The following is a 24,881-nucleotide window of genomic DNA, read 5'->3' as shown; positions in this document are numbered from 1 at the left end:
CACGACGCGCTGTGCAAAGATGAAGTGCATGCATTGAAAAAGATAGGTATGTATAAATTAGTCTAAGTTGAGGTAAGAACATACTAAAATGTAAAAAAACTGGTGTTTTCCTTTAATTAATCATTTAAAATCCAGACACAACGAACAACAGAGTACAAGAAAAACACAGCAGAAATTCTATAGATATTCACTAAAACTTACCACATACAACAATGCAGGGTGTTGCTGGTAACTTATCTAGCTGTACATCTTCAACAAGGCAAGACTCTTCAACATAGTGAAACATCATCTCTTCCTTTTCATCGAAGTAGGCAAGCAGGAGCAGTACCAAGTCTTTAATATCTTCAGAACATCCCTCAATTTGTCCCCTCATAACTTCAAGTTTTGCAGCAGCTTGAAGTACTCGTTTCTTCCGTTCTGCACCAACAGTTTTTAGAAAGTTAAGGAGCCGCTTTCCCTTTTTATCCAAGCTGTTGAAGAGCGTCTCCTTTAGATCGATTCCTGTTAGCAACTTGAAGTGTACACACATGCCAACCTCTCGAAACAAAAAAGGCCAGGTCTCACAAAGCTGTTGCATGCTTGTTCCATTGTTTATGTCTCTGCGTTGTGTATAGTATGTTGCTTTCAAAAGACTGCTTACTACTTCTGGGTCAGGATTAGCTGTTGTAGACATCATCTTCATTTGTTCTTGTTTATCCAACTGGCTCTCTTTAGTCTCACTGAGTGGCATAAGTTTTAATTCCCAATTCACACAACCATAAGTGTCTTGAACTGCTGCTTTTTTTTCACCAGGAATCTCGTCTGTGTCAGAGTCTTCCGTTCTGTTGCGTTTTCTGATTTTTGGCACATATGATCTCTTTATGTTTTCTACACGATTCTGAAGCTGTTTCACCAGCGAATGATACCCTGAACCAACTATCTCACCCTCAATAACATCCTGCAGGGATGCAGGGTATTTGGCCACCATCTTTTTAGCAATGGTTGTTGAACTTTGTTTACTGGGACCATCACATACCTTCAACATGTCCGAAACCACTATTCTGATCATTTCTCGACGTAATCGAGGACTTAGTCTCTTCTTTTTTTCTAAACAATGAATAATTTCTTCTGGAAGCTTCTGCCATGGAATTTTAAAGTTGTCTGCCCAGTCTAAAGGCACTTTGGAAACCTTGACAAGATGTGATGAAGATGACGAACACGAAGCTAAATGACTGTCACTGTTTTCTGCTGAAGTTGATCCGCAACCAGTGCTTTGTTCTACAAATCAAAGAGGAACCCTTAATTGAACTCTTCTGAAACTAGATTAAGAACACATACATTATAAAATCAAATGTTGAAATGTACTTACGATTCTGGCCCAAGACAGATACCAGTTTCCTAGCCTAAATGTGTCGTAATACTGGAAGGAGATCTGCTTCCTGAACATACTGAAAATCTTCAGGTGTAGTTACCCCAAGTGAATTCAGTGTCTCCACAACTGATGCCAGCACCGAAGATGAAAGATCTGGGAGTACCCGAACAATTGCACTGGTTACATTCCTTTGCTGTGATTCATCCATAACTAAAACAGAAATACATAAATTTAGTGTATTGAAAAAGCATAAATGTGTAGTGTTTAGATACACAAACAACAAACTGAGAAAGATTATTTGACTTGTATTACTTGGGTTTTAGCATTGGTTATAAATACAATCAAGTGCTATAACAATGCTAGACCTGTAATGCACTAATGTGACACTACACTGTGTTTCAGGGTGACTACCCTACATCCTTGCATCATGTAAGACGTCAGAGGATAAAAGTCAACCAAGTCCTCAATGTTCAAACACTGAACCCTCTCACTGGTGTTTCTTAGCGAGTACAAATGATACTCAGGAAGAAGGTCTGCTATGAACACTTTGGTCAGTAAATCAACTCGCTCGTCTGTGATGAACATGAGCAAAAGTTCACCAAATTCCATGGTTTCATCATTTCTAATGACAACCAGTTGGCCCTTCTTGAATACAGTTCCTTTATACTGTATTTCTATAGAAACCTGTGTTTGTGTTTCACTAAAGCTGAACTGACTGACAGCAGCTTTGACAGTTTCACTGTAAAGCTCAGAACAAAATGGAGAACTCCCTTTCACTTGCAATACTGGGGGACAAGAACCAGATGCCAAGTAGGCCTGAAACAACTGATGCCTCTCTGAAAGGGTGTGACACAAATTCTTAAAATTCTTTATATGTCTGGTACATCTTTTGAAGTAACTATGCTTACTTTCAAATCTCATTGTCCATAACCTTATCAATGGACCAAATTTGAGTATCAGACCTGGATAGTGCCGCAAGTAGTGATGTTTCGGTCTCAGATTTACTTCAGGAAATGCTGCTTTTCTGGACTCCAAGTATTCCTGTATGAGAACATCCAAGTAAGCAACCTGTGACACTGAAATTTTCTGAGCACAGATCAGTTCAACAATCTCCTTTAGCTGAAGTGTTAACTGCCAAACTTCATCTGCAGGATCTAGCACTCTGTCACTAAGTATAACAGGTAGAAGCCTTAAAAAATTCCAATTTTGAATGGCCTGACCTGCCAGCTTAAGCCCATGCGGACTGACCTCACAAGGTTTTGAGAGAGCGTCAGAACCACTATATTTGAACTGACAGATTCGACGGTTAAGAACTGGGTAAGTGAACCACTTTTTCTTAACAAAATACTTGAGGTACAGGACAACATCATAAGACAACACGCCTTCAAAAACATCGTGACCAAGGCAAGGTGGCAAGCCAGGTTGGCACACTTTAAAGTTTTTCAAAGAACTGAAAACTGAACTGAACTTTATGCCTTGAACCTCTGTAACGCCTTCTGTCTGTAACTGTTTAACAGCAGATTCATATCCCTCAACAGTACGTAGTGGACCACATGAATTTGGGTCAACACTCTGAAATTCATCTTTAGTAATTAGACAGTACCTGCAAAAGTACTTGGACTGGCTAAAGTTTTCAGTGAACCCACCAATACAGTGTGATCCCAAGTTATCTCCAGCAATGCAGTAAAGACTGCCTTTAATAACAGACTGGTCTGACAGAGAAATCCCATTTTCCTCAAGATCTTTCAGGTCTGCTACTAGCTGTGAGAAAACACTTTCATGGCCAAAGTCTTTAAAGTCCTTCTCCCTGCACAACATAACCAGCTGCATATGTTCTGTGTTTGACCTAAGATGAGCTGGCAAATTAACGAGAGAGAGATAAACAGCCAAAATTTTGTGTTTCTTGCGTGCAGACCCTAAAGGGTTAACCACCTCAAAAGCATCCTGAAAGAGCAGTAGCTGAAGGCTTGGATTGTCTTCAGAGAAATCTCTGCACTTAAGTATTTGGCCATCTGAGCAATCACAAAGAATGTCAGAGTTGTTTTCAGTCAGGTGCATTGAAATGTAATTCTTCCCAATATCTGAATTTAACAAACTCCTCAATGTCTCTTTTACAGGAACATAATATGCAAACTGCTCTTTCCGGTTCTCATCTCTACCTAAAAGTATTCTTTTTGGTTCAACATAGCTGAATACTTTTTTAAATGCCTGGCTCCTTGAGTACACTGTTCGCAAAGGTCCCTTGTGACACATAGAAAACAAGTCTGATTCTTTCACTGTAGCAAGGATTTTACAAATTGTTTCCTCAGGTAGTGACAGGTCATTCTGCAAAAGTGAATGAAGCTTACTAACAGTATATGTTTGTCCCAATTCATGAATATTTTGCATCTCATCTACAATATTTTGTATTGTAGAAGCTGCGAGAAGAAACTGTCCTTGTAATTTCAGATAAAATAAGCTAAGATTTTTTAAAAATAAATCATCAAAATTTTCAAATGAACCTATTTCAACTTCTGACTCACCTGTATTTACATCCAGGTCAGAAGCTGCAGGATATTGCTCAGTTGAAACAGATGTAATCTCTGGTGCAGATTGTCGATGTGAATGATCAATGCTGTTAAAGGAGCAATTCCTGTGCTTCCTAGACATATGGGAAGTAAAAGAAGACTTAATTTGAAAAGTATATTTGCACCCTCTTACTGGACAGTTAACTGCACGACCTTCCTTCATATGGTTCTTTAAATGAGCAACAAGACCAGGCACATCGCTACACTGATGACCACAAAGTGCAACATTGCATATTAAGGCTGTATCAGTTACTCTATGTGCATAGGTGTTATGTCCCCGATAAAAGTGACTCTTAAATGCTTCATATTTGGAAAAAGACTGTTTGCAATCAACAGCTGCACATTTGAAAATTGCATGCGGTTCGTTGCGATGCAGTCTACAGTGCAAGACATAGTCTCTCAAACTGTGCACTGTTAAACTACAAAAGTTGCAAGTGTACATTTTTAAAGCATATTCCAAAGTGATTCACATTGAACTGAACTCTGAGCTCACACTGTCCATTACATTTTAATTTAACCAGTTAACAGTGAAACATTTGCTTACCTGTGTGTGTTGCAGAAAGACCGCCAAACAAACGACACAGAGCAGGCAGTGCAACGTCTCGAGTGCTGACGGGACTGATCGTCAATAGAAAGACAAGACTTTTAATAAAAGAAATAACTTTCATTTAAAATAAAACATACTATGCAACGCAGTGGCACTGACTGGACAACTGAAATGACAATAAAACAAAAAAGCTTTAAAACTTGAAACCAGGGCTTTTACAAATGGTTTAATATGATGCTCTAATTACAATCTCCACTATTATTCCTTTAGCCCCACAAACAGACTGATAACTTATATGGGTCGCAAAATGTTTTAATGACAAAGAAACCAAGCGAATTCCCGAGCGAATTAGTAAACTACTAACAGTTAGGGTGTAACGTTAAGGTTATATAGGCTATTAAAAGGTTAAAATATTAACAACTAGTAGACATCCAGCTGGTTAACGTTACACGTTTATTCTTGACATTTGAAAAATTACATGAAAAAATACCAAACGCTTTAAAACACAACCGCATAACCTTATATACAATAAGACAATTAATACCACAAACTGGGCTTATATGTGCTCACCAAAGAGATTTTGTGTGTTCATTTAATTTACATTTCATGAGTTAACAGCAGCACGTCGCCTTCCTTTCCACTGCGGTCAAGTGGGCCGCGCTTCGAAAATGCACGGTCAAGTGGGCCGCACTTTTTTTTAATGTGCGCGTCTATTAATGTACTTACGGTAATCGGTGCTGGAACCCGTCAAAAGGCTTTCCCTTTTCTTAAGAACGGCAAGACAATAAAGAGACATCAGAGAAGTTATTTGTTTCATTTTCCCATCTTATTAGAACTCAAATAACGGTTTTAGTTTAAAAAACTTGACTTTTATTTTCGATCTTAATGTTTGTATATGCACAGTCACAGACTGTCTGTCTGTTCCTCGTTGTTTTCCCCGTTTATAACCGTCTGGACGTCATTTTCCATAATTCTCCACTCTCTCTCACCTGTTTGTCTGCCTTCATATTCATCACTTCACTCCCTATATGAGCTTGTTATTTTATTACGTTTTTGTTTAAATGTAATGTTTTATATGTTTTACATAATTATTATTAATGAATTATAATTAATTTACAGTAATTATTAAACAGTATTTATTAAATTGTGTGTGTGTCTCTCTGTGTGTGTGTGTCTCTCTGTGTGTGTGTGTGTGTGTGTGTGTGTGTATACACCCTTATATATATAAAAACCTAAAAACCTTTCCGTTATAGGTTAACTCATTCTGTCACTTGATGCTTGTTTAGGGTCACCCTGACTATAACTGTACCCATTTATAAGTCATTTAACTGTATGTTATTTATGATTTTCTATAAAAACCTTTCCTTTATAGGTTAACTCATTCTGTCAATTGATGCTTGTTTAGGGTCACCCTGACTATAACTGTACTCATTTATAAGTCATTTAACTGTATATTATTTATGATTTTCTATAAAAACCTTTCCTTTATAGGTTAACTCATTCTGTCAATTGATGTTTGTTTAGGGTCACCCTGTTTATAACTGTACCCATTTATAAGTCATTTAACTGTATATTATTTATGATTTTCTATAAAAACCTTTCCTTTATAGGTTAACTCATTCTGTCACTTGATGCTTGTTTAGGGTCACCCTGACTATAACTGTACCCATTTATAAGTCATTTAACTGTATATTATTTATGATTTTCCATAAAAACCTTTCCTTTATAGGTTAACTCATTCTGTCACTTGATGCTTGTTTAGGGTCACCCTGACTATAACTGTACCCATTTATAAGTCATTTAACTGTATGTTATTTATGATTTTCTATAAAAACCTTTCCTTTATAGGTTAACTCATTCTGTCAATTGATGCTTGTTTAGGGTCACCCTGACTATAACTGTACTCATTTATAAGTCATTTAACTGTATATTATTTATGATTTTCTATAAAAACCTTTCCTTTATAGGTTAACTCATTCTGTCAATTGATGTTTGTTTAGGGTCACCCTGTTTATAACTGTACCCATTTATAAGTCATTTAACTGTATATTATTTATGATTTTCTATAAAAACCTTTCCTTTATAGGTTAACTCATTCTGTCACTTGATGCTTGTTTAGGGTCACCCTGACTATAACTGTACCCATTTATAAGTCATTTAACTGTATATTATTTATGATTTTCCATAAAAACCTTTCCTTTATAGGTTAACTCATTCTGTCACTTGATGCTTGTTTAGGGTCACCCTGACTATAACTGTACCCATTTATAAGTCATTTAACTGTATATTATTTATGATTTTCCATAAAAACCTTTCCTTTATAGGTTAACTCATTCTGTCAATTGATGCTTGTTTAGGGTCACCCTGACTATAACTGTACCCATTTATAAGTCATTTAACTGTATATTATTTATGATTTTCTATAAAAACCTTTCCTTTATAGGTTAACTCATTCTGTCAATTGATGCTTGTTTAGGGTCACCCTGACTATAACTGTACCCATTTATAAGTCATTTAACTGTATATTATTTTCCATAAAAACCTTTCCTTTATAGGTTAACTCATTCTGTCACTTGATGCTTGTTTAGGGTCACCCTGACTATAACTGTACCCATTTATAAGTCATTTAACTGTATATTATTTATGATTTTCCATAAAAACCTTTCCTTTATAGGTTAACTCATTCTGTCAAATGATGCTTGTTTAGGGTCACCCTGACTATAACTGTACTCATTTATAAGTCATTTAACTGTATATTATTTATGATTTTCTATAAAAACCTTTCCTTTATAGGTTAACTCATTCTGTCAATTGATGCTTGTTTAGGGTCACCCTGACTATAACTGTACCCATTTATAAGTCATTTAACTGTATATTATTTATGATTTTCTATAAAAACCTTTCCTTTATAGGTTAACTCATTCTGTCAATTGATGCTTGTTTAGGGTCACCCTGACTATAACTGTACTCATTTATAAGTCATTTAACTGTATATTATTTATGATTTTCTATAAAAACCTTTCCTTTATAGGTTAACTCATTCTGTCAATTGATGCTTGTTTAGGGTCACCCTGACTATAACTGTACCCATTTATAAGTCATTTAACTGTATATTATTTATGATTTTCTATAAAAACCTTTCCTTTATAGGTTAACTCATTCTGTCAATTGATGCTTGTTTAGGGTCACCCTGACTATAACTGTACCCATTTATAAGTCATTTAACTGTATATTATTTTCCATAAAAACCTTTCCTTTATAGGTTAACTCATTCTGTCACTTGATGCTTGTTTAGGGTCACCCTGACTATAACTGTACACATTTATAAGTCATTTAACTGTATATTATTTATGATTTTCCATAAAAACCTTTCCTTTATAGGTTAACTCATTCAGTCAAATGATGCTTGTTTAGGGTCACCCTGACTATAACTGTACTCATTTATAAGTCATTTAACTGTATATTATTTATGATTTTCTATAAAAACCTTTCCTTTATAGGTTAACTCATTCTGTCAATTGATGCTTGTTTAGGGTCACCCTGTTTATAACTGTACTCATTTATAAGTCATTTAACTGTATATTATTTATGATTTTCTATAAAAACCTTTCCTTTATAGGTTAACTCATTCTGTCAATTGATGCTTGTTTAGGGTCACCCTGACTATAACTGTACCCATTTATAAGTCATTTAACTGTATATTATTTATGATTTTCTATAAAAACCTTTCCTTTATAGGTTAACTCATTCTGTCAATTGATGCTTGTTTAGGGTCACCCTGACTATAACTGTACTCATTTATAAGTCATTTAACTGTATATTATTTATGATTTTCTATAAAAACCTTTCCTTTATAGGTTAACTCATTCTGTCAATTGATGCTTGTTTAGGGTCACCCTGACTATAACTGTACCCATTTATAAGTCATTTAACTGTATATTATTTATGATTTTCTATAAAAACCTTTCCTTTATAGGTTAACTCATTCTGTCAATTGATGCTTGTTTAGGGTCACCCTGACTATAACTGTACCCATTTATAAGTCATTTAACTGTATATTATTTTCCATAAAAACCTTTCCTTTATAGGTTAACTCATTCTGTCACTTGATGCTTGTTTAGGGTCACCCTGACTATAACTGTACACATTTATAAGTCATTTAACTGTATATTATTTATGATTTTCCATAAAAACCTTTCCTTTATAGGTTAGCTCATTCAGTCAAATGATGCTTGTTTAGGGTCACCCTGACTATAACTGTACTCATTTATAAGTCATTTAACTGTATATTATTTATGATTTTCTATAAAAACCTTTCCTTTATAGGTTAACTCATTCTGTCAATTGATGCTTGTTTAGGGTCACCCTGTTTATAACTGTACTCATTTATAAGTCATTTAACTGTATATTATTTATGATTTTCTATAAAAACCTTTCCTTTATAGGTTAACTCATTCTGTCAATTGATGCTTGTTTAGGGTCACCCTGACTATAACTGTACCCATTTATAAGTCATTTAACTGTATATTATTTATTATTTTCCATAAAAACCTTTCCTTTATAGGTTAACTCATTCTGTCACTTGATGCTTGTTTAGGGTCACCCTGTTTATAACTGTACTCATTTATAAGTCATTTAACTGTATATTATTTATTATTTTCCATAAAAACCTTTCCTTTATAGGTTAACTCATTCTGTCACTTGATGCTTGTTTAGGGTCACCCTGTTTATAACTGTACCCATTTATAAGTCATTTAACTGTATATTATTTATTATTTTCCATAAAAACCTTTCCTTTATAGGTTAACTCATTCTGTCACTTGATGCTTGTTTAGGGTCACCCTGACTATAACTGTACTCATTTATAAGTCATTTAACTGTACACAGCAAAATCACTGGTGTTAAAATAACACCCACGGTGTCAAATTTAACACCGGCAAAGTGTGTATATGTGTCCACACTACACTGTGTTAATTTAGTCAAAAGTGTAGTGTTAATTTAACAACACCCATTATATGTTAATTCAACACTCAATATTGTTAAATTTTACACTTTGTTCAACACTATTCATTGTTGTTTCCACACTACACTGGTGTTGGCACACAAATACAGTGTTAAAAATTAACACTCCTTATTTAAGGTCAACACCAGTGTAATGTGAATTCAACAATGTTAAGTGTTAAAATACTGATTAATAGCCACTTTTGTTGCTAATGGGTTGTTTCTATAAATGACAAATGACAAGAAATATTGCAAAACCTCTTTTTATTAAAGTACATCACATTTAATATTTACATTGATACACACAACACTTTGCATTTAACACTGCTTATTTAAATACCTCAGCTACAATTAGACACAGAATACAATATGGAATAATGAAAGTTATCTTATACCACAGCGCAGTGACATGAAAACCACTTATTATAAAGTTTTTATAAATCAAATGAGAGTTAAAAAAAATTAGCCACCCTACTCAAAACTTGAATATTAAAATACACCTTACTGGCAGGCAGAAATGCTTATCCTTCACAATACTAAAGATTTTTCCATAACAAAACAGACATTTCAATTCAAAAGACGTTTCATTTTTCTTAAATACGTTCCAACCTGGTATTAAGTTCTGTAGTTGTTTTACTCATGATGTAGTGGAAGGCTGCATCAGTGGTCTTCATCATGCAGGGAATGGCTTTTTGGTCCAGAATGATGCAAAAACTCTGGATGCAACTTCTGTTCCCAACGCAGAGCAGGCAGGGCTGTGCTGATTCATCCCCCTCAAAGCATGGATTGATGCTCATCACCTAAGTGTTTTAAAAGAGTGTATTTGATGAATGTATTTGATGTGTATTTATGAACTTGTATGCATTTACATGGGGTGAACAATGCAAGCAAACTAACTGCTGAATAAACAACTAGAACAAAATACCAAAAAAACTTACACAGCACAATCAGTAGCTTCAGTTGCACATTGACCCTCTCCAGTCTTTATTCCTTTCACAAATGAAGGCAAGAAGTGAATGAGCCAGGGAAGAGCTGCCACATAACTGTCCCGTCCTAGCAAAACACAATTTAAACACCATGAGTATACAGTTAAGCTTTAAAACCGTAAAAGTAGCAAACCCATGTACACTTACCATATTTAAACTATTGTTGACCAGACAGAGGGTCATCCATATCTTCATCAGGACGTAGTCTGCAATTATCCTTTAATTGTTGTATGTTGGCTATTTTGCAATACATCGCCTCAGCATATTTCTGCAGATTTTCATAGACAAAAAGAGTCAAGAAAATACCAAAAAGGGTGCAGTTTTAACCGTTATTTGAATCAAAATCATCTCAGTATAACAAATCATGTTAGAGACGGTGTACAGTACTAATGTACTCTGTGTACTCACATAACTAGTTGGTAAGCTCTTATCCTCCAAACTGGGTTAAGGAACAGTTCAGAATTCATGGGTATGCCGTATTCAAATATAGTCTGGTAGGGTCCTATCACAAAAAAATGACAATAAAGACTCTGAAAACTCAACATTCTTTTTATATTAAAAACAGCACTCAAGACAATATGAATCTTCATTTATACATTTCCAAATTAGTAATCAATTTGATTGCTATTTAATATGATATCAATAGCAAAACGATGTATGAGAAGATAATATATTTTTATTAAAGTTGGCAGCAGGTCATGTGACTTTCTTGCCAGATTAATAACCATAATATGTACAAAACTATACTAAAAAGATTGGTTAACTGTTCAGTTATGTCAAATAAAATGATTTACATGTATAAATATATAAACTTACCTTCTGTAATGAATTTATATAAGTATTAGCAGTCGTTTCTCATTGGAAGGTCTTCTTTAACAAACTGCCCTAAAAACAGCATCTCTTCTGAATGATTTGAAGCACTCAGTGTGTACTTTCACCAAACTAGCATCTATAATGACAGAAAAACAAATGTTCGCCATACACGTTTTACACTTTCGTATGTATTTGCCATTTGCATCTGTCTGACATCTAGCGCCACGAAAAGCTTACAACACACAATGCATCCAATCCTGCAATCTGTGCATACAAATGATGATATATAGTGAGGTTTTGGTAAAATGAATTGTTGGTTTGGTGATATTTCCCCTGTTTGCATACATCTTGGAAAAACACATGGCAATGCGGTTGCGGTTTTCTCCGTGTTTTTCAGTAATTTGAATAATTAACCGATATCCGTGCACTCGCGTGCATGTTAAAGACCTCGTTAACTCACGGTATCTAGCCTATATGATTACCTCATAACGAGCATCATATGGTGAATAAACGAGCTTTCATTTAACTTAATTTCATACCTTCAATTTGTAGTGCATGTCGCGTTTTATCATGGTTCAATTCTTTCATTCATATCTCCTGTTAATATTATCCTTCTTGGTTCAAACTTTTAGCTAGCAGTTTAACTTTATACTAAACTAACAAGGGAACAACGTAACACAAGGTAGCTCTGATTAAACTGAACCAAATAACGAACAAACGGGAAATAAAATGGGAAAAATATCTTATTTAGGTTTTTTGGCATATGGCTGCGTAGAGTAAGACAGAGAAATAACAGTTTAATTTAGCTAAACAAAGTGAATATTATGAGATTTACCTGCTCTCTTCAGTCCTCCTTTGAAAGAAAATGGCGGTTAAATCCCTGACAGGAAATGTTTAGTGGAGGCGTGGCTTGATTTACACTGCTCAGAGTGAAATCTGATAACACCCTTGTTTTACACCGACACTGTCGTGGATATAACACTGGCCTAGCAATGGCAGTGTTATTTTATTACCAGATAGTGTTAAAACAGCATCAACACTGTGTATTTAACACCATCCCTGAAAATTTAACACTGGTGATTTTGCTGTGTATATTATTAGGGGTGGGCGATAAACCGGTAGACATAATTAACCGGTAGAAATTTGTCAACCGGTAGAGATTTTGGACTATCGTTTCTATCGAGGTTACGCGCCCACGTCACGCTCCTATGCACGTGGTAGTTAAAACGTAACGTTTGTACACGTATTTAAGCACTGCAGTTTTAAAACAAGTTATTTTAAGCCATTGAAACACAGACAAAAGATCTGTATGCGTGCGTTCTTTCTGTGTCTCAGGAGCGCACAAGTCGCGCAACCGCTGCTCTTTCTGTCTGTGAGGAGCGCGCAAGTCGCGCGACCGCTGCTCATTAAGCTTGTGAGCATTTTTCCGCTTTATTGGCCCTAAATAGACATATGCGTCAAAATTCCCGTCTTTGCAAGCATCCTCATAAACACTACCAGTTAGGTCTTAAGAGAAAGTAAACAGATAAAAGAGAACGCGCGTGTGTAACAGTGTATTGGATCGGGACTTTGGTCTTAAAGGGGAAGTTGCCTAATTTTGCTCCTGTCTGTCACTCGTGTTAATCAAACAGCATTGATAGAAAATCTCTCACTGCTCCTGATTAAATCACTTTTCTACCTTAAATAAAAATATATATATAAGCCTACACATATATGCATAATTATTTATTATCATTCTTATTTCATTGACTGTTTATCTTCAGAGAGCTTAAGTTTTGTTTGTTTTTATCTTCTTTTTATGCTTGTATATGTTTTTGTGAGAATTATGAACATTTCTATGGTATTAAAGATTTAACCTTATTAAAACATAAAAAAACTCAACCGTGATACATATCGTTATCATGATATAAAATTAATCCTATCGTGATAGAAGATTTTGGTCATATCGCCCACCCCTATATATTATTTATGATTTTCTATAAAAACCTTTCCTTTATAGGTTAACTCATTCTGTCAATTGATGTTTGTTTAGGGTCACCCTGTTTATAACTGTAAATGACTTATAAATGGGTACAGTTATAAACAGGGTGACCCTAAACAAACATCAATTGACAGAATGAGTTAACCTATAAAGGAAAGGTTTTTATAGAAAATCATAAATAATATACAGTTAAATGACTTATAAATGAGTACAGTTATAGTCAGGGTGACCCTAAACAAGCATCAATTGACAGAATGAGTTAACCTATAAAGGAAAGGTTTTTATAGAAAATCATAAATAATATACAGTTAAATGACTTATAAATGGGTACAGTTATAAACAGGGTGACCCTAAACAAACATCAATTGACAGAATTAGTTAACCTATAAAGGAAAGGTTTTTATAGAAAATCATAAATAATATACAGTTAAATGACTTATAAATGAGTACAGTTATAGTCAGGGTGACCCTAAACAAGCATCAATTGACAGAATGAGTTAACCTATAAAGGAAAGGTTTTTATAGAAAATCATAAATAATATACAGTTAAATGACTTATAAATGGGTACAGTTATAAACAGGGTGACCCTTAACAAACATCAATTGACAGAATGAGTTAACCTATAAAGGAAAGGTTTTTATAGAAAATCATAAATAATATACAGTTAAATGACTTATAAATGAGTACAGTTATAGTCAGGGTGACCCTAAACAAGCATCAATTGACAGAATGAGTTAACCTATAAAGGAAAGGTTTTTATAGAAAATCATAAATAATATACAGTTAAATGACTTATAAATGGGTACAGTTATAGTCAGGGTGACCCTAAACAAGCATCAATTGACAGAATGAGTTAACCTATAAAGGAAAGGTTTTTATAGAAAATCATAAATAATATACAGTTAAATGACTTATAAATGGGTACAGTTATAAACAGGGTGACCCTTAACAAACATCAATTGACAGAATGAGTTAACCTATAAAGGAAAGGTTTTTATAGAAAATCATAAATAATATACAGTTAAATGACTTATAAATGAGTACAGTTATAGTCAGGGTGACCCTAAACAAGCATCAATTGACAGAATGAGTTAACCTATAAAGGAAAGGTTTTTATAGAAAATCATAAATAATATACAGTTAAATGACTTATAAATGGGTACAGTTATAAACAGGGTGACCCTAAACAAACATCAATTGACAGAATGAGTTAACCTATAAAGGAAAGGTTTTTATAGAAAATCATAAATAATATACAGTTAAATGACTTATAAATGGGTACAGTTATAGTCACGGTGACCCTAAACAAGCATCAAGTGACAGAATGAGTTAACCTATAAAGGAAAGTTTTTTATGGAAAATAATATACAGTTAAATGACTTATAAATGGGTACAGTTATAGTCAGGGTAACCCTAAACAAACATCAAGTGACAGAATGAGTTAACCTATAAAGGAAAGGTTTTTATGGAAAATCATAAATAATATACAGTTAAATGACTTATAAATGAGTACAGTTATAAACAGGGTGACCCTAAACAAACATCAATTGACAGAATGAGTTAACCTATAAAGGAAAGGTTTTTATAGAAAATCATAAATAATATACAGTTAAATGACTTATAAATGAGTACAGTTATAAACAGGGTGACCCTAAACAAACATCAATTGACAGAATGAGTTAACCTATAAAGGAAAGGTTTTTATAGAAAATCATAAATAATATACAGTTAAATGACTTATAAATGAGTACAGTTATAAACAGGGTGACCCTAAACAAACATCAATTGACAGAATGAGTTAACCTATAAAGGAAAGGTTTTTATAGAAAATCATAAATAATATACAGTTAAATGACTTATAAATGGGTACAGTTATAAACAGGGTGACCCTAAACAAACATCAATTGACAGAATGAGTTAACCTATAAAGGAAAGGTTTTTATAGAAAATCATAAATAATATACAGTTAAATGACTTATAAATGAGTACAGTTATAGTCAGGGTGACCCTAAACAAGCATCAATTGACAGAATGAGTTAACCTATAAAGGAAAGGTTTTTATAGAAAATCATAAATAATATACAGTTAAATGACTTATAAATGGGTACAGTTATAGTCACGGTGACCCTAAACAAGCATCAAGTGACAGAATGAGTTAACCTATAAAGGAAAGTTTTTTATGGAAAATAATATACAGTTAAATGACTTATAAATGAGTACAGTTATAGTCAGGGTGACCCTAAACAAGCATCAATTGACAGAATGAGTTAACCTATAAAGGAAAGGTTTTTATGGAAAATAATAAATAATATACAGTTAAATGACTTATAAATGGGTACAGTTATAGTCAGGGTGACCCTAAACAAGCATCAATTGACAGAATGAGTTAACCTATAAAGGAAAGGTTTTTATGGAAAATAATAAATAATATACAGTTAAATGACTTATAAATGGGTACAGTTATAGTCAGGGTGACCCTAAACAAGCATCAAGTGACAGAATGAGTTAACCTATAAAGGAAAGGTTTTTATAGAAAATCATAAATAATATACAGTTAAATGACTTATAAATGAGTACAGTTATAGTCAGGGTGACCCTAAACAAGCATCAATTGACAGAATGAGTTAACCTATAAAGGAAAGGTTTTTATAGAAAATCATAAATAATATACAGTTAAATGACTTATAAATGGGTACAGTTATAAACAGGGTGACCCTAAACAAGCATCAAGTGACAGAATGAGTTAACCTATAAAGGAAAGGTTTTTATAGAAAATCATAAATAATATACAGTTAAATGACTTATAAATGGGTACAGTTATAGTCAGGGTGACCCTAAACAAGCATCAATTGACAGAATGAGTTAACCTATAAAGGAAAGGTTTTTATGGAAAATAATAAATAATATACAGTTAAATGACTTATAAATGGGTACAGTTATAGTCAGGGTGACCCTAAACAAGCATCAAGTGACAGAATGAGTTAACCTATAAAGGAAAGTTTTTTATGGAAAATAATATACAGTTAAATGACTTATAAATGAGTACAGTTATAGTCAGGGTGACCCTAAACAAGCATCAATTGACAGAATGAGTTAACCTATAAAGGAAAGGTTTTTATGGAAAATAATAAATAATATACAGTTAAATGACTTATAAATGGGTACAGTTATAGTCAGGGTGACCCTAAACAAGCATCAAGTGACAGAATGAGTTAACCTATAAAGGAAAGGTTTTTATAGAAAATCATAAATAATATACAGTTAAATGACTTATAAATGAGTACAGTTATAGTCAGGGTGACCCTAAACAAGCATCAATTGACAGAATGAGTTAACCTATAAAGGAAAGGTTTTTATAGAAAATCATAAATAATATACAGTTAAATGACTTATAAATGGGTACAGTTATAGTCAGGGTGACCCTAAACAAGCATCAATTGACAGAATGAGTTAACCTATAAAGGAAAGGTTTTTATAGAAAATCATAAATAATATACAGTTAAATGACTTATAAATGGGTACAGTTATAGTCAGGGTGACCCTAAACAAGCATCAATTGACAGAATGAGTTAACCTATAAAGGAAAGGTTTTTATAGAAAATCATAAATAATATACAGTTAAATGACTTATAAATGAGTACAGTTATAAACAGGGTGACCCTAAACAAGCATCAATTGACAGAATGAGTTAACCTATAAAGGAAAGGTTTTTATAGAAAATCATAAATAATATACAGTTAAATGACTTATAAATGAGTACAGTTATAGTCAGGGTGACCCTAAACAAGCATCATTTGACAGAATGAGTTAACCTATAAAGGAAAGGTTTTTATGGAAAATCATAAATAATATACAGTTAAATGACTTATAAATGGGTACAGTTATAGTCAGGGTGACCCTAAACAAGCATCAAGTGACAGAATGAGTTAACCTATAAAGGAAAGGTTTTTATAGAAAATCATAAATAATATACAGTTAAATGACTTATAAATGAGTACAGTTATAGTCAGGGTGACCCTAAACAAGCATCAATTGACAGAATGAGTTAACCTATAAAGGAAAGGTTTTTATAGAAAATCATAAATAATATACAGTTAAATGACTTATAAATGGGTACAGTTATAGTCACGGTGACCCCAAACAAGCACCAAGTGACAGAATGAGTCAACCCACAAAGGAAAGTTTCTTATGGAAAACAATATACAGCCAAATGACCCACAAATGGGCACAGCCACAGTCAGGGTAACCCCAAACAAACACGAAGTGACAGAATGAGTTAACCTATAAAGGAAAGGTTTTTATGGAAAATCACAAATAATATACAGTTAAATGACCTACAAATGGGTACAGCTATAGTCAGGGCGACCCCAAACAAGCATCAATTGACAGAACGAGTCAACCTGCAAAGGAAAGGCCTTTATGGAAAATAATATACAGTTAAATGACTTATAAATGAGTACAGTTATAGTCAGGGTGACCCTAAACAAGCATCAATTGACAGAATGAGTTAACCTATAAAGGAAAGGTTTTTATAGAAAATCATAAATAATATACAGTTAAATGACTTATAAATGAGTACAGTTATAGTCAGGGTGACCCTAAACAAGCATCAATTGACAGAATGAGTTAACCTATAAAGGAAAGGTTTTTATAGAAAATCATAAATAATATACAGTTAAATGACTTATAAATGAGTACAGTTATAGTCAGGGTGACCCTAAACAAGCATCAATTGACAGAATGAGTTAACCTATAAAGGAAAGGTTTTTATAGAAAATCATAAATAATATACAGTTAAATGACTTATAAATGGGTACAGTTATAAACAGGGTGACCCTAAACAAACATCAATTGACAGAATGAGTTAACCTATAAAGGAAAGGTTTTTATAGAAAATCATAAATAATATACAGTTAAATGACTTATAAATGAGTACAGTTATAGTCAGGGTGACCCTAAACAAGCATCAATTGACAGAATGAGTTAACCTATAAAGGAAAGGTTTTTATAGAAAATCATAAATAATATACAGTTAAATGACTTATAAATGGGTACAGTTATAAACAGGGTGACCCTTAACAAACATCAATTGACAGAATGAGTTAACCTATAAAGGAAAGGTTTTTATAGAAAATCATAAATAATATACAGTTAAATGACTTATAAATGAGTACAGTTATAAACAGGGTGACCCTAAACAAGCATCAATTGACAGAATGAGTTAACCTATAAAGGAAAGGTTTTTATAGAAAATCATAAATAATATACAGTTAAATGACTTATAAATGGGTACAGTTATAAACAGGGTGACCCTTAACAAACATCAATTGACAGAATGAGTTAACCTATAAAGGAAAGGTTTTTATAGAAAATCATAAATAATATACAGTTAAATGACTTATAAATGGGTACAGTTATAGTCAGGGTGACCCTAAACAAGCATCATTTGACAGAATGAGTTAACCTATAAAGGAAAGGTTTTTATGGAAAATCATAAATAATATACAGTTAAATGACTTATAAATGGTACAGTTATAGTCAGGGTGACCCTAAACAAGCATCAAGTGACAGAATGAGTTAACCTATAAAGGAAAGGTTTTTATGGAAAATAATATACAGTTAAATGACTTATAAATGGGTACAGTTATAGTCAGGGTGACCCTAAACAAGCATCAATTGACAGAATGAGTTAACCTATAAAGCAAAGGTTTTTATGGAAAATCATAAATAATATACAGTTAAATGACTTATAAATGGGTACAGTTATAGTCAGGGTGACCCTAAACAAGCATCAAGTGACAGAATGAGTTAACCTATAAAGGAAAGGTTTTTATGGAAAATCATAAATAATATACAGTTAAATGACTTATAAATGGGTACAGTTATAGTCAGGGTGACCCTAAACAAGCATCAATTGACAGAATGAGTTAACCTGTAAAGGAAAGGTTTTTATGGAAAATAATAAATAATATACAGTTAAATGACTTATAAATGGGTACAGTTATAGTCAGGGTGACCCTAAACAAGCATCAAGTGACAGAATGAGTTAACCTATAAAGGAAAGGTTTTTATGGAAAATAATAAATAATATACAGTTAAATGACTTATAAATGGGTACAGTTATAGTCAGGGCGACCCTAAACAAGCATCAAGTGACAGAATGAGTTAACCTATAAAGGAAAGGTTTTTATAGAAAATCATAAATAATATACAGTTAAATGACTTATAAATGAGTACAGTTATAGTCAGGGTGACCCTAAACAAGCATCAAGTGACAGAATGAGTTAACCTATAAAGGAAAGGTTTTTATAGAAAATCATAAATAATATACAGTTAAATGACTTATAAATGAGTACAGTTATAGTCAGGGTGACCCTAAACAAGCATCAATTGACAGAATGAGTTAACCTATAAAGGAAAGGTTTTTATAGAAAATCATAAATAATATACAGTTAAATGACTTATAAATGGGTACAGTTATAAACAGGGTGACCCTAAACAAACATCAATTGACAGAATTAGTTAACCTATAAAGGAAAGGTTTTTATAGAAAATCATAAATAATATACAGTTAAATGACTTATAAATGAGTACAGTTATAGTCAGGGTGACCCTAAACAAGCATCAATTGAAAGAATGAGTTAACCTATAAAGGAAAGGTTTTTATAGAAAATCATAAATAATATACAGTTAAATGACTTATAAATGGGTACAGTTATAGTCAGGGTGACCCTAAACAAGCATCAAGTGACAGAATGAGTTAACCTATAACGGAAAGGTTTTTATGGAAAATCATAAATAATATACAGTTAAATGACTTATAAATGGGTACAGTTATAAACAGGGTGACCCTTAACAAACATCAATTGACAGAATGAGTTAACCTATAAAGGAAAGGTTTTTATAGAAAATCATAAATAATATACAGTTAAATGACTTATAAATGAGTACAGTTATAGTCAGGGTGACCCTAAACAAGCATCAATTGACAGAATGAGTTAACCTATAAAGGAAAGGTTTTTATAGAAAATCATAAATAATATACAGTTAAATGACTTATAAATGGGTACAGTTATAAACAGGGTGACCCTAAACAAACATCAATTGACAGAATGAGTTAACCTATAAAGGAAAGGTTTTTATAGAAAATCATAAATAATATACAGTTAAATGACTTATAAATGGGTACAGTTATAGTCAGGGTGACCCTAAACAAGCATCAATTGACAGAATGAGTTAACCTATAAAGGAAAGGTTTTTATAGAAAATCATAAATAATATACAGTTAAATGACTTATAAATGAGTACAGTTATAGTCAGGGTGACCCTAAACAAGCATCAATTGACAGAATGAGTTAACCTATAAAGGAAAGGTTTTTATAGAAAATCATAAATAACATACAGTTAAATGACTTATAAATGGGTACAGTTATAGTCAGGGTGACCCTAAACAAGCATCAAGTGACAGAATGAGTTAACCTATAAAGGAAAGGTTTTTATGGAAAATCATAAATAATATACAGTTAAATGACTTATAAATGGGTACAGTTATAGTCAGGGTGACCCTAAACAAGCATCAATTGACAGAATGAGTTAACCTATAAAGGAAAGGTTTTTATGGAAAATCATAAATAATATACAGTTAAATGACTTATAAATGGGTACAGTTATAGTCAGGGTGACCCTAAACAAGCATCAAGTGACAGAATGAGTTAACCTATAAAGGAAAGGTTTTTATGGAAAATCATAAATAATATACAGTTAAATGACTTATAAATGGGTACAGTTATAGTCAGGGTGACCCTAAACAAGCATCAATTGACAGAATGAGTTAACCTATAAAGGAAAGGTTTTTATGGAAAATCATAAATAATATACAGTTAAATGACTTATAAATGGGTACAGTTATAGTCAGGGTGACCCTAAACAAGCATCAAGTGACAGAATGAGTTAACCTATAAAGGAAAGGTTTTTATGGAAAATCATAAATAATATACAGTTAAATGACTTATAAATGGGTACAGTTATAGTCAGGGTGACCCTAAACAAGCATCAAGTGACAGAATGAGTTAACCTATAAAGGAAAGGTTTTTATGGAAAATCATAAATAATATACAGTTAAATGACTTATAAATGGGTACAGTTATAGTCAGGGTGACCCTAAACAAGCATCAAGTGACAGAATGAGTTAACCTATAACGGAAAGGTTTTTAGGTTTTTATATATATAAGGGTGTATACACACACACACACACACACACACACACACACACACACACACACACACACACACACACACACACACACACACACACACACACACACACACACACACACAGAGAGACACACACACAATTTAATAAATACTGTTTAATAATTACTGTAAATTAATTATAATTCATTAATAATAATTATGTAAAACATATAAAACATTACATTTAAACAAAAACGTAATAAAATAACAAGCTCATATAGGGAGTTAAGTGATGAATATGAAGGCAGACAAACAGGTGAGAGAGAGTGGAGAATTATGGAAAATGACGTCCAGACGGTTATAAACGGGGAAAACAACGAGGAACAGACAGACAGTCTGTGACTGTGCATATACAAACATTAAGATCGAAAATAAAAGTCAAGCTTTTTAAACTAAAACCGTTATTTGAGTTCTAATAAGATGGGAAAACGAAACAAATAACTTCTCTGATGTCTCTTTATTGTCTTGCCGTTCTTAAGAAAAGGGAAAGCCTTTTGACGGGTTCCAGCACCGATTACCGTAAGTACATTAATAGACGCGCACATTAAAAAAAAGTGCGGCCCACTTGACCGTGCATTTTCGAAGCGCGGCCCACTTGACCGCAGTTTCCTTTCCTGGGTCAGCTAAAAAAACCGCCAACGCATATGGTTTACCTCACAAATATTTTTGCAAGTAACTTAACTCAGAATATAACCATAACTAAAACTGATAACGAAGGCAATTATTATATCTTAAATGTAACAAACTGTGCTTATATGTGCTCACCAAAGAGACGAATAACACTTAAAATCAGAGGAGTAAACAGCAGCACGATGCTTTGCTTGGCTGTGTTCCAGAAAGACCGCCAAACCAACGGGCTCGCGCATATGGTTTACCTCACAAATATTTTTGCAAGTAACTTAACTCAGAATATAACCATAACTAAAACTGATAACGAAGGCAATTATTATATCTTAAATGTAACAAACTGTGCTTATATGTGCTCACCAAAAAGACGAATAACACTTAAAATCAGAGGAGTAAACAGCAGCACGATGCTTTTCTTGACTGTGTTCCAGAAAGACCGCGAACTTAATGAGCTATCCTAGGCAACGGCATCGGCAACGGTGCAACGTGGGCGCTGATTGGACAGTTCAAAAATCAATACATTTTATAAAAAAATCCTTCACTTTATACAAAGTCGTTGTACTGAGTGGACAACTAATAAAATGAAGACTGTAGCATAAAGTAAAGCCTTAATTTAACATAACATAAAAATTACAATTTTTAAAAATGTTTTTAATTAATATGATGCAACATAATATAAATGCAATATATTGCATATGAACCAAAAACAATAACATAAAGTATGGATTTTAAAACCTTTTACATATTGCATTTCATATTAATTTCAGAATTTAATGACATTACTGAGGAGTCTAAATCAGGAGGAGTCATTGCAATTAAAATACTTCATGTAATATGTAATATTACATTAAGTATTTTATTATGGGAGAGACTAAAGTTTTTTAAGCTGCCTGATTTATTGTTAAAAAACACAAGTGCATAACATACTGCTAACAGCATACATCAGAAATTTTTGCAATAGGCCTACAGTGATTATCTGTTTATTTTGTTTGTGTGCTATGTTGTTTGGTGGTAAAATAACAGACATTTTACAAAGCAATCAGGTGAAACATATTAAATGTCCTTGTTTTTACATTAACAGCATTACACCGTCAATTTAACGGTAATTTCATGATTTTTTAATTACGTTTTTTTTCCTTCACTATTTTACATTCTTTCACCGTTAAATCCACAGACTTTTTTTACAGTGTGGTAAGCACACAACTGATTGTAACCACTGACTTAAATATGATGAAATTCAGTGGGTAGCGTCAACTGTATGCTCACCATCATTTACCAAAATATCTTCTTTTGTGTGCAGAATAAAGAAATTCATACATTTTATTTTTTATTTTTGGTGGACTTTAACTACATTAGTTAGCCTGTGGGCAAGGCCTGCAGAGAAAAAGGCAACAAATACAAGTGCAAGTGACTTTTAAATAATAGTGATGTTACATTTGAAGCGAGGCTTCAAAGCTTAGCCGTTTCTCAATATGCGTTCTTGTCTGTACTTGCGTTCTTGTGGACTTGTGAAACGTCATCAGTCGCGGCCCAAGTACTGTTCCAATTCAAAGTTCGCATCAAGCCCAAGTTCACATAAAATCCCCGGATGTGTTCTTGATCCGCCCATTTTATCGAGGATGCATCAGAGGAGACTTGTGTGGACTTATGACAGCGAAGTTTCCCAGAATGCATTTTGCGTCAGGAGTTCGTTCTTCCGAGTCTGAACTTGCAAGTTCGAACTACGAAGGACACAAGTCCGAGTTTGGCGTACTTGGAATTGAGAAACGGCTCTTGTGTTGAGCAAAAGTGGGCGTGCCAGAAGAAGCCTGGATTCGAAGCCTGTGTTGTTAATGTAGAAATCACGCGACTAATGACAAGCGAAGCTTCACTTTCTGCAGTCATGTGCGCAGTTTGCTTTCGAACCCCAGAGGTTTTTTATCAGTTATTTGCATATTCACAGTTTAGTCCCACATAATACTGAATAGATAGTATTGTATGTATATACTTGTGCGTTTGAACATTATTCAATAAAACACAGTATCGAATCATATGAATATTAACTCTTATTAATTAATACTGAAATGTATTGCCACACTTGAATGGGTAAATACATTTATTATATTGACCATACACATGATGTTGTCTAAGCTTTATGTACACATAATATTCTGAATTTCATCAGCTTGTTGCTTCACTGACGGAGCTTCTTCCAGAAGCGACTGCTATCCCTGCTGAAAAAAACAGCATACCAGCAAGACCAGCATATGTTGTGTTGTGTTTTGGTACTGGTTTGCTAGTGAACACCAGCTAAACCAGCACCAAAGCAGCATTAGCACCAGCTAACCCAGCACCAAACCAGCATTAGCACCAGCATCCCATGCTGGTCATACCAGTAAGACCAGCATATGTTGTGTTTTGGTGCTGGTATGCTGGTAACCACCAGCTAAACCAGCATCAAACCAGCATAATTCCCGTGCTGGTTCAATGCTTTTTTTTAGCAGGGATGTGTTTTATTAACCAAAAGATGGTGCTGTTTTCGACTCCCTCTTTGAGGCTTCGGATCATGGTTCGAAACAGTAACATTAAGAGAAGTATCGGTGGTTCATTCGAGCTTCAGTTCCCCAATACTAACTAATAAACCTAAAACTAGTGACACAAACCAGTAACAGGTAACAGAAATAAACACAAATCTAGACTAGATATCCACATACAATGACTGACAAAAGACAATGGAAACACTAGGGCTATTGATGAATATCAGTTGACGTCACT

General features: G+C 33.4%; 1 protein-coding gene and 1 long non-coding RNA gene across 10 annotated transcripts in view; both read right to left on the bottom strand.

Annotated features, from left to right (window-relative positions):
* Positions 1-23,313, bottom strand: part of LOC129447378 (uncharacterized) — a 29,131-nt gene extending 5,818 nt beyond the window's left edge. Inside the window, exons 1-4 of one of the 8 annotated variants that reach the window (XM_073871255.1) lie at positions 22,266-23,313; positions 4,463-4,536; positions 3,874-3,992; positions 202-1,561 (exon numbers count right to left, since the gene is read on the bottom strand). In XM_073871255.1, coding sequence (XP_073727356.1) covers positions 202-1,048 — 847 coding nt within the window. In that variant the 5' untranslated portion in view covers positions 1,049-1,561; positions 3,874-3,992; positions 4,463-4,536; positions 22,266-23,313. Of the gene's footprint in view, positions 1-201; positions 5,099-22,265 lie in introns of those variants that run through there. The other 7 variants (XR_012371116.1, XR_012371118.1, XR_012371113.1 and 4 more) reach the window with 7 other exon arrangements.
* Positions 9,714-12,362, bottom strand: LOC129450730 (uncharacterized). Of its 2 annotated transcripts, XR_012371112.1 has the most exons (5): positions 11,269-12,362; positions 10,861-10,954; positions 10,600-10,720; positions 10,405-10,519; positions 9,714-10,266 (listed from the first exon to the last, which is right to left on the bottom strand). It is a non-coding gene; the product is annotated as an uncharacterized lncRNA (long non-coding RNA). The 2 variants fall into 2 exon arrangements; XR_012371111.1 differs by having other exon boundaries at positions 10,861-12,362.
* Positions 23,314-24,881: the final 1,568 nt, after the last annotated feature.

This window comes from Misgurnus anguillicaudatus, chromosome 9 (assembly GCF_027580225.2).
Source record: "Misgurnus anguillicaudatus chromosome 9, ASM2758022v2, whole genome shotgun sequence".
Lineage (NCBI taxonomy): Eukaryota > Metazoa > Chordata > Actinopteri > Cypriniformes > Cobitidae > Misgurnus > Misgurnus anguillicaudatus.
This window is presented reverse-complemented; position numbering and strand designations above follow the sequence as displayed.